This window comes from Lactuca saligna, chromosome 6 (assembly GCF_052625555.1).
Source record: "Lactuca saligna cultivar CGN05327 chromosome 6, ASM5262555v1, whole genome shotgun sequence".
In the NCBI taxonomy this organism is placed as follows: domain Eukaryota; kingdom Viridiplantae; phylum Streptophyta; class Magnoliopsida; order Asterales; family Asteraceae; genus Lactuca; species Lactuca saligna.
Genome location: NC_136422.1, coordinates 33977502 through 33991209, shown reverse-complemented (window position 1 = coordinate 33991209; position 13708 = coordinate 33977502). Strand labels below are relative to the sequence as shown.

Sequence of the window (13708 nt, the reverse complement as noted above, 5' to 3'; positions counted from 1 at the left end):
ACACATATTTTTTAATAAATGGGCTAAGTTATTCAAATTAATGAGCTTTGGCCTATGAGCTTCTATTTTAAGTATAATATGACGGTTGGTTAAAAAGCATATCAACTTTGTAATTATACATATATAAAATACTATTTCTATGGAAAAATTGAGGGGTATCACGTGCTATCGCTGCCAATTAATTACTTTCGCTCATGTAAGCTCGGCTCGTTTTGAGTTCTATGGCACGGAGCTTGAGATCGACTCGTGAAGAATTATACAGACATAGGCTCAGGTTGGGTTCGACTCGTATGTTGTATACCCAATTACTTTTTATATATATATATATATATATATATATATATATATATATATATATATATATATATATATATAAACTCGTTTATGCTCACAACCTAATAGAGCTTAATAACATAGGCTTGAGCTCAAGCTCGTTGAATAAAAAGCCTAATATTAAGTTTGAGTTTGTTTAAAATTGATCTTGAATCGAACTTTTAACGAGTCGATCCCAACTATCTAGACTTGTTTGCACCCCTACTCCTTGTCATCTCTAAGCTAGGATTTATCACCATAATTGGGACACGACTTGCTTCTAGTTGCATAACTCCTATTTAGGCTCGACTCATCATCATTTTTAGACTTAATTTGCCATGCTATTCTTAAGTAACTTGTAGCTTATGTTGGGACACTTGAAAAAAATGTTTGTTGTATTTCTAAAAGGCTCACATTGAACCTGCATTTGCATTTGGTATGAAATGAATCATAGAGCACTAGCAATATTTTTAACTATTCGATTTTAACTTTAACATCTTTTATGAAATTCTGTACCTCAACCGCTAGACTTTGATCCTAAGGAAATGTTACTTTGATCCTAGGGAAATGTTGTAGTACTTGTATGTGGCTTTGTAAGCTCCTTGTTTTGTGATTGCATGCTTAATTACAACTTTTTTAAAATAATTCTTTAAATATTTGTCCATAACAACTCTCTTTAAGTGTTAATTGTTATTATGTATGTTAATATAATGAACTTAATTTAATCTTTATGATTATGTCCGCTTTAGATATCTTAAACACCGCTTTATAGAATTGTGTGTATGTGTGGTTGAGTGGGTGTGTGTGCACCGCCCCTTGACACTCTATATCAGTCGCAACCCCCTTACCTCCACAAGTATACACTCTGCACCAAGCCACCAACAAACTTGCATTAGATCAAATATGATCCCCTATGAAACTAGTATAAATCCAATTACACTTAAATAGCACGTAACACTAGAATCACCAACAATTTTAAAAGAACCCTAAATAAAAATCGTTACATATACTTAAACAAGAGAAATGTTGATTGAGGTAAACGTAAGTTGCATGAAACCAAATTGCAAGTTAAATGGGTCTATCCAAATAACAAGTAATGAAAGTCTAGTGAAATAATTACAACCCAAGTTTCATTGTTCTTCTACAAATTCACAATGAGTTTGGGCAACCGTAAGTCCATAACAAACGAACAATGAAGACTACCCGTTAAGAGGCGAGAGTACATATCCAAACAAAATGGAATCAAACAGTCGAATATAGAAATTTAGGCCAAAAGGATTAAATAAGTAAAACGATATAATGAGTTAATGACTTGTATCTTATACATGCAAGCTATACAAGATTCTCATAAGCAAAATCCAAACGATTAACCAAAAAGTAAACAAAGATTCCATTCATAACAATGGCAGAAAACAACATCCTTTTGATCATTTTCAGTAATGCAAAACTAGTTTGAAAAATAACACCACAATTTCATCTTCTCACCAAGTATCAAAATCTTCATCTCTTTACATTAAAACCCCACTTCAAAGATTTGTTATTCCAACCACGAACCTCTGTAAAACGAGTCCTCCTTACTTTTCTGATTCAAGCCGATCGTTTTTCTAGACTGCCAATCATACAAAATGTTTAATATTAGTTATTTCAAGAAAATATTGTAAAAAAACATAACAAGAAAAGAATTCCCTCCACTCAATATATATCAGTGTTCCTTTTTTACTTAATACAAAAAAAGTTGAGAAATGAGTGTTTTCCTTAATTAAGTCGTAACTTTTTATAAATTTGCCCTCATTGATTACTAACTACTTAAGCAAATCATACTTACATATATAGCAAAACCATGCATATGCTATAAACATCACTACATTACTACATCACATCTTCAACATCATGTTAATTTTAGATTATAATATGTTTATAACAAGTTCATAGGCACAGAATTATCAACAACTAATGAAAAAAGCCAAAACTTGCCATTTTTGTTCAACTTTGGCAACATAGATGTTTTGTTTGCAATAGAAATCCAAATGGGATTACTTGAATAAGAGATTGGGGTTATTTAGAAAAACCTTGAGGATCCGACATTCACATTGCGATGGAGTATCCGACCCGACCCGGCATCATCACTTGATCCGATCAACTCCTTCAAACCGGGATTAATGGATTTCTCTTCCTTATCTCCACCACCACCGTTCACCGCTGCCTCCTCCTCCTGCATCTTTCCGGGCACAATTCTCATTCTCTCGAAATAATTTCCATAAATATACTCTGGATTATACCCATTCTCATCATCAAACAGCATGATATGACCATGCCATTCCCAAACACGATATTCCGAACCCGTTTCCACATGATACCCGACACAAATATGGTGTTCGCCGATCGTCACTGCCTGACCCGAATTGGGTTTTAGGGTTTCATCTCCGTTTCCGCTGAGAATAATTTTGATCACCGCCTTTTCCAGCTTCGATTCTTCTTTGGCGAGCTGGGTTTTGCTCCTCCTGTTGTTTTCTTCATCATCGTCATCGTCTTGATCGTCTTCGGTATCTGAGATGTTGTTCATGGAGTCCAAAAGGAGGTCTTCTAGGGTTTGGTTAAAAAGAGGTGATAACTGTGGTTGAAGAGGATTTGGGGGGCGAATTTGAAGCCTGCCCATTAGGGTTTGAAGGAGGAGGTTATCGAGATTAGATGTATTCGTGAAGGAACTCATCTCAACAGAAGTTTGAGGGTTCAATTCGTTGTTTCTGCGACACTAATTTAGGGTTTTTGAAAAGGTATGAAAAGGAAGAAGGAGATGTGGCAAAGAGAGGGTTTATCAGGTTTATGCAAACTGACGCTAAATCTTTTAGAACAACTCGTGCAATGACAAAAATGGTCCTTGGATTATTCTCTCATCTCCATTTCTAGTCCTTTCGAATTTAATTTCTACACTTGACCATAAACTAAAGTATTCTAATGCAAAAGGTACGGAAAAGGAGGAGATAAGCAAAAGACATTTTTGGTCTCTATAGTTTTAAGACATTTTCTAGAATTACATTTTGGCCCTTGACGTTTTTAGCTTACATAAATTATATTTATGATCCTTGTAGTTTTAATTTTTTGAAATTAGACCTTTGATCCGTATAGTTTTAAATCTGAAATTACATATGAATCTGAATGTTGGTCGTTGTTGATGGAAGCCTCATTAGGGCATGCCCATACCACCTCATTCGTCATTCCCTCATTTTTCGGGTATTTGTGTCACTCTTGGTCAGCCATAAAACATAACACGCCTAACCGATACCCTATAGAATTTCCTTTTAGGTTTCAACGGTACCCTCTTGTCAAACAATACTCCTGAAGCTGCCTTCCACTTTAATCAACTCGTCTTTATTCATTGGGTGAATGTCTCCCCCTTCCTTATGTATCATGGATCCTAGATATTTGAATATCTCATTTGGGTTAAAAGTTTGCACCTCTAAACTTATATCTACTCCTTCTGGCATTCGTCTTGCTAAAATTACACCAAAGCTACTCTATTTTACTGGTATTGATCCTTAACCCTTTCTCTTCTAAAGTCGCCATTTATGTATCCAACTGAGCATTTAACTCAACCATAGACTCAACCACCAAAACAATGTCATCGACAAAATGCATACACCAAGACACTTCCTCTGGATCTCATGATAGATCTCGTTGTTCAAGATCAAGGCGAAAATGTGTGGTTTGGGAGCCGAGTATTGATGAAACCTAATTTCAACCGCTAACGCAAACAACTTTCTGTCGGAACCGACTGAGGTTGCACACAGGTCGATGACAACACCAAAAACAAATTCCCCATATATTCACAATCATGATTTTAGTTATCTAACGGTTTTGTGTAGCCCCAAAGCAGTCACTCTAGAACGAACTCATGTTATTTATCGGTTTTATTCAATGGTTCACGGTTCCAATGAGTTTCTCTATTCTCCAACTTTTATCAAATTCAAGTATTTTCATTCAATTCAGGCCTCGCACGTTTCAATTCAGGGCCTCGCACGTTTCAGTTAAGGTTTGTGTTTGTGTCCTTAAATCAACATTGCTTCTAGATCTTTGAACATACTTGATGATTTATTGTAAATGCAAACAACCATGACTTGTATTTGACTTCTTTTGACCTTTTTCTTGCCGTTGACTCAGTGGTGTATTTATATTTCTCTAAAACTAAATGATTCACTGAAATTCAGCAACATATATCGTTCTTACATGATCAATTTCTAAAAAGAATCATCGTATTCACTGAACAAAATCAATTTATACACCATCAAATTAACAAAAAACAGTATATCAAATTTCAAAGTGCACAAAAACTCCTTCCCTTACACTGTTACACATTGCCAATACATTGAATGGGAAAAAAATATAAAAAAATAAAATAGAATATATATATGTAATTTTTCTTAAGTATTTTTTTCATAATAGTCGTCATTGTCGATGGGATAATATAGATTACACAACATATTATAGGCACACATGGAAATGTGCAATTTTTGCCCAAAAATATAATATAGAACTTGTAACACTTGACTTTATATATGACATCATCATTATATCCTCTCTCCTTTATCTCCTTAAGCTTTCCACAATATAGTCCGCATACAGATCCCTTCATATTATCAAAACAGTCACAACCAAGATACTTTATTTATGTAACTTTTTACCATAATTTTTTTTTATATAAAAAATAGAGAAAATGAGAAAAACTTACATGGAATGTTTGACAACCTCAATAGCCTCAGCAGCTGGCAAGAAATCATTGACCACAACCTCCTTGTTCTCATTCTTCTTGTCTAATTATTACTTGTTAAGATTAACAACAAACAAAATTTTGCATCATGAATGATAAAATACAAATTTCATAATTAAGTTCTGAAAGGATACAGTCTTCAAAAAAGCGATGAATCTCAGCCAATCGATGTGGTGGGAGTTCCTTAATGTCATTATAATGTCTGTACTCAGGATCATCAGCACACACTGCAATTATCTTATCATCTTTCTCTCCCTGATCAATCATAGGCATCACACCAATTGCTTTTGCACGAAGAAAACACCCTGGAAGAATTGGTTCCTGTTTCAACACATCACAAAATGAAAGATATAACAATGTACTTTTTATTAAATCAAAATCAAAAATCAAAATTGTAGTAGAAAGAAAGTAAAGTAGAATACCTGCATGATGACCAAGACATCAAGAGGGTCATTGTCTTCACAAAGAGTACGAGGGACAAAACCGTAATTGTGAGGGTACACAACTGATGAGTATAGGACACGATCCACCTGATAAATCACATATTAGAAAATTAAATTACCCGAAAAAGAATATAGCTCGTGGATTACACCACTAATTTTACCTTGATAAGTCCTGTTTTTTTGTCAAGCTCATACTTTACCTTGCTACCCTTGCTAATCTCAATCACCTGAAAAAAGGTGACAAATTTTATGAGAAATCATTTGTTTTATAAAAAAAAACACCATGAACTGTATTGATTCATGATTCCACAGCCTTACACAGTTGAATATCGTTGGTGCTCCTGGACCTGTATTTGATAATTTACAGAAGTCAGACAATTGAATATAAAATTATGAATCACTACATTATATGAATTTAGGTTTGAATGAATGAGATACCTATTTCAAGATCATGCCAAGGGTGTGCAGCAACTGATCTTCTGCTTAAGGATGAGAGTATTCTTTCATTCAGAGGAGCATGTGAATGGTGATGATACTCGGTGTGTTTGGTTTGAGCCTCAATAGGTGGAGTCATTGTTGTGATCTGCATATGTATCACATGTTACAGATACACAGATTATGAAATAGACTAGATCTCATGAAACTGAAAACAAAAAAAACATAACAGAATGCCAAAAACAATGTTGTGATTAAATGAATCATCTGATATAAGAATATGAATGCTTCAAACATAAACAACCGATGAAGCATACGCCTGAGTATTATTATAAAAGTGAAACTAATGTTGCCTTTTGCCAAATTCAAAGCTGAAAACTTCAAAAAAAATTCACATAAGAAGGTCTGTATAAGCAAGAAGAACACGCTGCAATCTCCATACAGAAGATAGAAGAAACAAATAAGATCAAGCTCATAATCACTTAATGCATTATGCAGGCATGTGTCTTCTGCAACACATTGCCGGATCGAGAGCTTTAGTGATGTAAATTGCAAAATCACGCACACACACACACAGAGAAATCAAAACAAAAGAACAAATCCAGCAAAAACAGCGCTAAAACATCAAATATAAGCCGAATAAATTCGATTTGGACCCCAACAAAAGGTATTCAAAGCTATAATGCGAAGTGATGGCTGTGTAGAAATTAAATAACAGCATCAAATCACCTAAAATCGAACTTCATAAACATTACGCAAGCAAAAGAGTTACAAACAAACCTAAGATGCTCTATGCTCTATGGACTTGACGCTGAGAAAATGAACTGCAGATCTAGGTATTTAACAACAGCAAAATCAAACAGCGTAAGAATCAAGTCAAACATATACATACACATACCTGTATATCTATCGATACAGAGAGAGAGAGAGAGAGAGAGAGAGAGAGAGAACATACCTAAAGAAAGAGAGAGAAAGTAGTGGAAGCAAGCAAGCAGAAGGCGGAAGCTACACGCTGTTGTTGTTCCCGCTATCTCCAGCTTTCGCCATTTAAAGCAAAGGGAAAAAAAAAAGTCTCTAGATACGCGTTTCAAAGGTCGGACTTTTCCGTTACAAAACTGTCTATTTTCCAGATTAATGTCCAAGTGTTGATGCGGGAGGTACAAGTTGTTATGGGATTATGGTTGTGGATTTAGTTGTTTATGATCTGGAAAAGAGGTTCACCGGTTCAAACGGGGAAAATGCCATTTGGAATTATGGAATCGGGAAAAGATACCTGTTGAGAGATGAGAATGAGATACGTGTGTGTGACACGGTGGCTTTCGGTGGTGGGCCGGCGGTGTGGGCCACCGCTACCGTCTTGTCCAACTAGAATAGGGGACTTGTTATTTTGATACGTAGGAATATAAAAAGAAATAATGAATTATTCGTTAAGGAATATGATTTATCTTATTCTTGAAGAGAAGTGTTTTTCTTAAAATAAATAAATAAAAGAATTTTCTGAAAAATTATAATGAAAACGTTTTATTATTTAACTGGTTATAAAACCCGTGTATTATATGGGTTGATTAAAAAAATAAAATAATAAGTATTTTTTAAAATAAAATTTTGAAATAAAAAATATAGAAACATATTAATTGCAATTTATTATAACATTTATTATACTTGATTCTTTTTATATATAAGTATTAGATTATGTGGTTTTATAATTTTAAAATTTGAAAAAAAAAAATTATAAATTGACATATGAGTATTATTTATTTAAAAAAATCATAAAATAAATGGTATCAAATTTGACATGTAGCAAAAAAAAAATTCATTTACTATATATGATTAAATTAATATTTATTTAAAAGTTAAAACTCAAAATATCTTAGTTGAGGCTTTATTTGACAGACTATCAAATAAAAAACGATATTTGATGAAATTAATTGAAAATGTATTTTAGCTATGTACGTATGTAAAATGAAATAAAAATGTATAAAATTAAGTTTTTTATAATTAATAAAGGTTTTATTTGAAAGAATTAAGAAAAACTTAATAAGCTTTTTGAAACACCAATCTAAGTAATTAAAAAGAACCTAGCTTAGTGCATCAACCCTACTTCAAACTCTATTTTTTACTTTACTATAATGTTTGAGATTTTCATTTAAAATTTTCTTATTAATTTATTGACTTTTGAAAAGTCAATAAATTTTAAAAAATGTTTGACACAACTTCTACTTAAAAGACTTTGACGATAATTTTTTAAAACAGGGTTCGTAACTTTTACCGTCTTCCATTTTAGTTTATCATCTTTTATTTTGTTTTAATTGACTATTTAAATGATATTAATTTATCATAAATTTAAAACAAAACATTTATGTATTGAATTAATATAAAATTTAATAAATATGTAAACAAACTAATAATTTGAAGAGTCTTTTGAAAATCTTTTTAAGTTTAGAAAATATTATACTATTACAAATAAATTTTTTCAGAGTAAAAAATAGAATATGGTTGAAAATTAAATACTATTTATTTTAATTTTTACTCCATTTTAAAGTACAAAAACAAATTATAAGCTACTATTTTGTTTATCAAATATGAAATTTTAAAATTTTTCAGAAAAGTTAAATAATTGTAGGGTCTTTATATATATTTTTAATTCATAATGATAATGATATATAATGGTTCATTCGTTTGTTTGTTATCACATTTCATAAACAATAGTAAAACACTGGCCCTCAACGTGAGCCAAGCCGGGAAATAAAAGTCGAATATCATCGTCATTTAGTTTATAAAAGTTCTTTAACTTAAAAAAAATTAAAAAATTATGGTACACTAAATACAAATGTTATAGATTGAGTTGATGACTCATGTTTTAATAATTATCGGGGCCTAAAGTACGTGCGTTGCAGTTTTCACAACTTAAAGGACGTGTGTAATATTTGATTAATTGCAGGCATACGATAATTCACTAGTTATAGTATTCTTTAATTTGTATATTCCCATGTTACGTTTACATAATTGATTATCGTTGTTTCATTCACGACTTTGGATATTTTTGTCAAGCTACTGCTTGAAATCCTTTTTAAAAATGAAAGATATACGTTATAAGTTTTAAAGTTTATACTCTAGTTATCATTGTAATGCTTAAGAATATATAAAAACTAATGATATTTTTGAATATCGTAGCCTGAATATTAAGCAAATACCACCCAAATTGGTTAATTTTGTTTATCTACCAAGTCTTTTCCGACCATAACTTGCATCAGTTAATTCATTTAAAGTATTTTTAAAATAAATATTAATGCATTCAAAGTATTGTTAAGATGGCATATTCCATGTCTCGTTAATATATAACATCACCGACGAACCTTCCACGTCTTCAAGAATTTGATTTTGTCAACCACATGGGGAGGCCTAATTTTGAGGAATATTCTTTGTACCATTACAGAAGTATGACTATGACTTGTCACCCTTAAAGACACCTTTAGCATCCAACTTGGGTGACAAGTGACATTTTAACCACGTCAAGTGCCTAACATATTACATATATATGTTTAAGAAACAAATATCTTTAGAGATAGAGTAAATTGTAGAAACAAATATCTTTAGAGATAGAGTAAAATTGTGGAAATGGTCCTTGTAGCTGGTATTATTAGATTGCATTTTCGATCCAAATGAAAAAAATAAAAAATAAATAAAAAGAAAAAAAAGAATACGGTTTCAAGTTCTATAGATTTGGTCTTTTTGCAACAACTACTTTAATAAATGAAAGTTTTTTTTGTCACACTCTTATTTAATTTGTCAAATGTAATTTTGTGGTTATTTTGATTTTTTTTTTCATATGTCATTTTATAAGTTTTATACTCTTTCAGAAGCTTCGGTGGTGGAGAAATTCGTGACCCTTCTCCAAATTATTCCTCTGCTGACCTGCTTATTCACAAAAATCAGACAACAAGGAGTCTTAAAGATGCTGTCCAACATTATTCCTTCCCATCAGATGTCGCACTAGCATCTTCTCCTCCTCACTTGTCGATGCCAATTTCAAAGGAGCATAATAATTTGGAGCAGGTCCCGGTTTTTCACTCTACAACTTCTTCTTTGAATAAGGTATTACATAATGGTTCTATTGGTTTTTCGGGGGGAGGGGGGGGGGGGGGTATGTCCGGATGTCATGGGTGGAAGTATCGGAGGATTCCTTGTCACATCCTCCAGGTTTTTCGGATAGATTGAGAGGGAATGAAAAGAATAGTGAAAATTCTACATCAGAGGAGATAAGAAGAACGATGGAAATAGTTCAACAAATTGGAATTAGTATGGATGGTTGCTTGGATCAAGTTCAATCTGTTGTTGAAAGGGAGGGGATAATTAATAAAAAAAAATAGTATTTTATGAATTGTTTGTCTCTAAATATTCAAGGAGCGAGGTCTGTAGATAAGCGGGTTTGGGTGAGATCGTTATGTCATAAATTTAAAATAAATTTCCCAGCTATACAAGAAACTAAGTTAGAGCTTATTGATTTTTTGATGGCACATTCTTTTTGGGGTAATAGTTCCTTTTCTTATGCATATTCTCCTTCTCGTGGAGCTTTGGGGGTCATTCTTGTCATTTGGGATCAAAATCGATTTAAAAATAAAAGGGTGTTTTCTTCTGATTGGTTTGTAGCAGTGGAGGGGGTGTAGGTCTCTTCTGGAGTTCAAGTTGTGCTTGTTTCAGTCTATGCTCCGCGAGGGACTGAACGTAGAAGACATCTTTGGGAAGAACTTATTCGGTTGATGAGTTCTTGCTCTGGGGAATATGTTTTTATAGGTGACTTTAACGAAGTGCGTGATGAATCCGAAAGGTTGGGGTCTTAGTTTAATCTGGCGTCTGCTAGGTTTTTTAATCAGTTTATTGAGGAGGCAAATTTATTTGATATTTCTTTTTTTTTTTTGGGGGGGGGGGGGGGGGGGCTCGGTTTACTTGGAGTAATAAGTGGTGTTCTAAATTCAGTAGGTTGAATCGTTTTTTGGTTTCTGAGGGTCTTTTTCTATACTTTCCTCATCTCAAAGGTTTGGTCTTGGAGAAGAAAATCTCGGATCGTTGGCCTATTACTTTGCTGGAACATTTTGTTGATTATGGCCTTAATCCATTTCGTTTCTTTCATTCTTGGTTGAAACATGAAGGTTTGGATGAAGTGGTTCAGAATTCATGGTATACGACTGTCGATTGTGATGGTTCTCTTAACCCTTGGGTTATTTTTAAGAAGAAACTTCAGGTTCTTAAATCTAATTTCAGGGTTTGGTATTTTTCTATTCGGATTGATATGGATGGTAAAAGAAAATTGTTACAAGAGAAGATCGAATCGATAGATGTTATTCTTGTGGCGGGTGATGGTATTGCTAACCTTCGTGAACAACGAGTTTCTATTTTGAAGGAGTTGATAGATTTAGATCAGCTTGTCAGAGTCAACCTAGCTCAGAAGGAAAAAGTTCAGTGGGGTATTGTGGGGGATTAAAATACTTTTTTTTCATAGTTCTATAAATAGAAAAAGTGCCAGTTAGCAATTAATGATGTTATGGTTGATGGAGTTTGGATTGATGAAATAAGGAGGGTTAAGAAGGAGTTTTATAATGTTTACAAATCGCTCTTCTCTAAGCAAAGAGGGACTCGTCCTTCCATAGACCCGGCTCTCTTTCATACCCTTTCGGAGGTCCAGGGTCAGTTTCTTCAGGCCCGCTTTTCTTATGATGAGATTAAAAGGGCAGTTTGGGATTGTGGGTTGGATAAGTCTCCTGGTCCGGACGGTTTTTCTTTTGGTTTTATTAAGCGTTATTGGGATCTTATTTCTTTGGATATGGTGGCGTTTGTGCAAAATTTTCATTCTCATTCTTCCATTCCCAAAGGTTTTAATGCTTCTTTTTTCTTAGTTATCCCTAAGGTCCGGGACCTAAAGGTCATTAGGGATTTTAGACCTATTAGTTTAATTGGTTGCCAATACAAAATTATTGGTAAGCTTTTAGCTAATAGGTTGGCAGAGGTTATTGGATATGTGGTTAGTTTGGAGCAATCTGCTTTTGTCAAAGGTAGACAAATTTTGGATGGTCTTTTTCAATTGAATGAGGTGGTAGCTTGGAGTAAGGCTTTCAAAAATCCATTGATGATTTTTAAAGTGGATTTTGAGAAGGCTTATGATTCTTTGTCTTGGAATTATCTTTTGGAAATTATGCATATTATGGGATTCGGTTCTATATGGTATGGTTGGATTAAGGAGCTTTTAAGCATAGCTAGAGCTTCTGTCCTAGTGAATCGGTCTCCTACTGACGAGTTTCAAATTTTTAGAGGTTTGAGACAAGGGTATCTATTGTCGCCATTTCTTTTCATTCTGGCTATGGAGGGGTTTCATATTGCGTTGTTAAAAGCTCAGCAAGCCAATATTTTTCGCGGAATCTCCATAAGTGACATTCATATCTCACATCTGTTTTATGTTGATGATGTGGTTTTGCTTTCTACATGGGATCCAGATAATGCCAAAACTATTTTACGTATGTTGAGGTGTTTCTATGTGGCTTCGGGTTTAAAAATTAACTTGCAAAAAAGCAAGTTGATTGGAGTAGGGGTTCCTTTAGCTCAAGTAGAGTCTGTTGCTGCTACTTTGGGTTGTGTTTCAGGTTCACTTCCTTTTGTTCATTTAGGGGTTCCGATTGCTGAAAATATGGCTAGAGTTTCTGCGTGGTCTTCTATTCAGGATAAATACTATTCAAGATTATCTGGGTGAAAAGCAAAGACTCTTTTTATCGGAGGTCGTCTTACATTGACTAAGTCAGTTCTTGGAAGTTTGGGGAGTTATTTGATGGTCAGTTTTATGGTTCTGTCTAGTGTTATTAATTCTTTGGAGTGCCTTCGTTCTAGATTTTTTTGGTGCTGATTTAGAGGATACTTGTATGCATTGGGTCCGTTGGGACAGAGTTTTGGCTGATTAAAAAGAGGGAGGTCTTGGAATTGGAAGTTTGTTTTCTTTCAATCGGGCTCTTCTTTTTCGTTGGTGGTGGAGATTCTTCCATAACCCATATTTGATTTGGGTCAGGATGGTGAAACCCTTACATGGTACTGATGGGGGTTGTTACTCTTTGTCGTTGAAAACAGGGTGGACAGGTCCTTGGAGCAAGATAATTAAGATGCTAAAGCATCTTAGAGATGAGGGGGGGGGGGGGGATTTGAGGTCTTTTTTTCCGATTAGAGTTGGAGATGGGAGTAACAATTCTTTTTGGCATGATGTTTGGAAAGGTGATCAGCCTCTTGCGGTGTCTTTCCCTAGAATTTATGCCCTAGATATTCATCGGAGAGTTTCCATTCGTGATAGGGTAATGGTTGGTTGGAGTGTTGATTCTCTCAGAAGATTACCTAGGGGTGGTATTGAGCATACCCAGTGGGAAGAGTTGTCTGAGTTGTTGCGTGATTTCCATCTCACTTCCTTTCCTGATCGGTTGGGTTGGTCTATTGATGTTTCTGATTCATTTTCAGTTTCGTCGGCTAGATTTATTATTGATCGTGCTTTGTTGGGGACAGGTGGTTGTGAGATTACATGAAATAATTGAGTGCCTATCAAAGTAAATATTTTCATTTGGAGGTTGCACTTGCATAGTATTCCAACTAGAGAAAGGTTATCGCTTCGTGGAATTACGCTTAATTCGATTATGTGCCCTATCTGTTCTATGAATGTTGAGTCTATTGATCACTTATTTGCTGAGTGCATTCATTTGAAGGATATCTGGTCACATGTGGCTAT

At 34.0% G+C, this 13708-nt stretch overlaps 3 protein-coding genes across 4 annotated transcripts; 1 reads left to right on the top strand and 2 right to left on the bottom strand.

The window, feature by feature from the left end:
• Positions 1–1678: 1678 nt before the first annotated feature.
• LOC144999754 (uncharacterized) lies at positions 1679–3127 on the bottom strand. The gene is made up of 2 exons (XM_078958919.1): positions 2382–3127; positions 1679–1921 (listed from the first exon to the last, which is right to left on the bottom strand). The coding sequence occupies exons 1-2, from the start codon at positions 3020–3022 to the stop codon at positions 1900–1902; spliced, it is 663 nt and encodes a 220-aa protein (XP_078815045.1). The 5' UTR covers positions 3023–3127; the 3' UTR covers positions 1679–1899.
• A 1566-nt stretch (positions 3128–4693) lies between these two features.
• On the bottom strand, positions 4694–7044 carry LOC144999755 (soluble inorganic pyrophosphatase 4-like). Of its 2 annotated transcripts, XM_078958920.1 has the most exons (9): positions 6911–7017; positions 6736–6787; positions 5959–6103; positions 5839–5867; positions 5682–5747; positions 5500–5607; positions 5212–5398; positions 5039–5120; positions 4694–4936 (listed from the first exon to the last, which is right to left on the bottom strand). In XM_078958920.1, the coding sequence occupies exons 3-9, from the start codon at positions 6092–6094 to the stop codon at positions 4894–4896; spliced, it is 651 nt and encodes a 216-aa protein (XP_078815046.1). In that variant the 5' UTR covers positions 6095–6103; positions 6736–6787; positions 6911–7017; the 3' UTR covers positions 4694–4893. The 2 variants fall into 2 exon arrangements, with proteins under 2 accessions (XP_078815046.1, XP_078815048.1); XM_078958922.1 differs by lacking the exon at positions 6736–6787 and having other exon boundaries at positions 6911–7044.
• Positions 7045–13007: 5963 nt separating this feature from the next.
• LOC145002432 (uncharacterized) lies at positions 13008–13508 on the top strand. The gene has a single exon (XM_078961710.1). It carries the CDS (start codon positions 13008–13010, stop codon positions 13506–13508), a length of 501 nt encoding a protein of 166 aa, XP_078817836.1.
• The last annotated feature ends 200 nt before the right edge of the window (positions 13509–13708 follow it).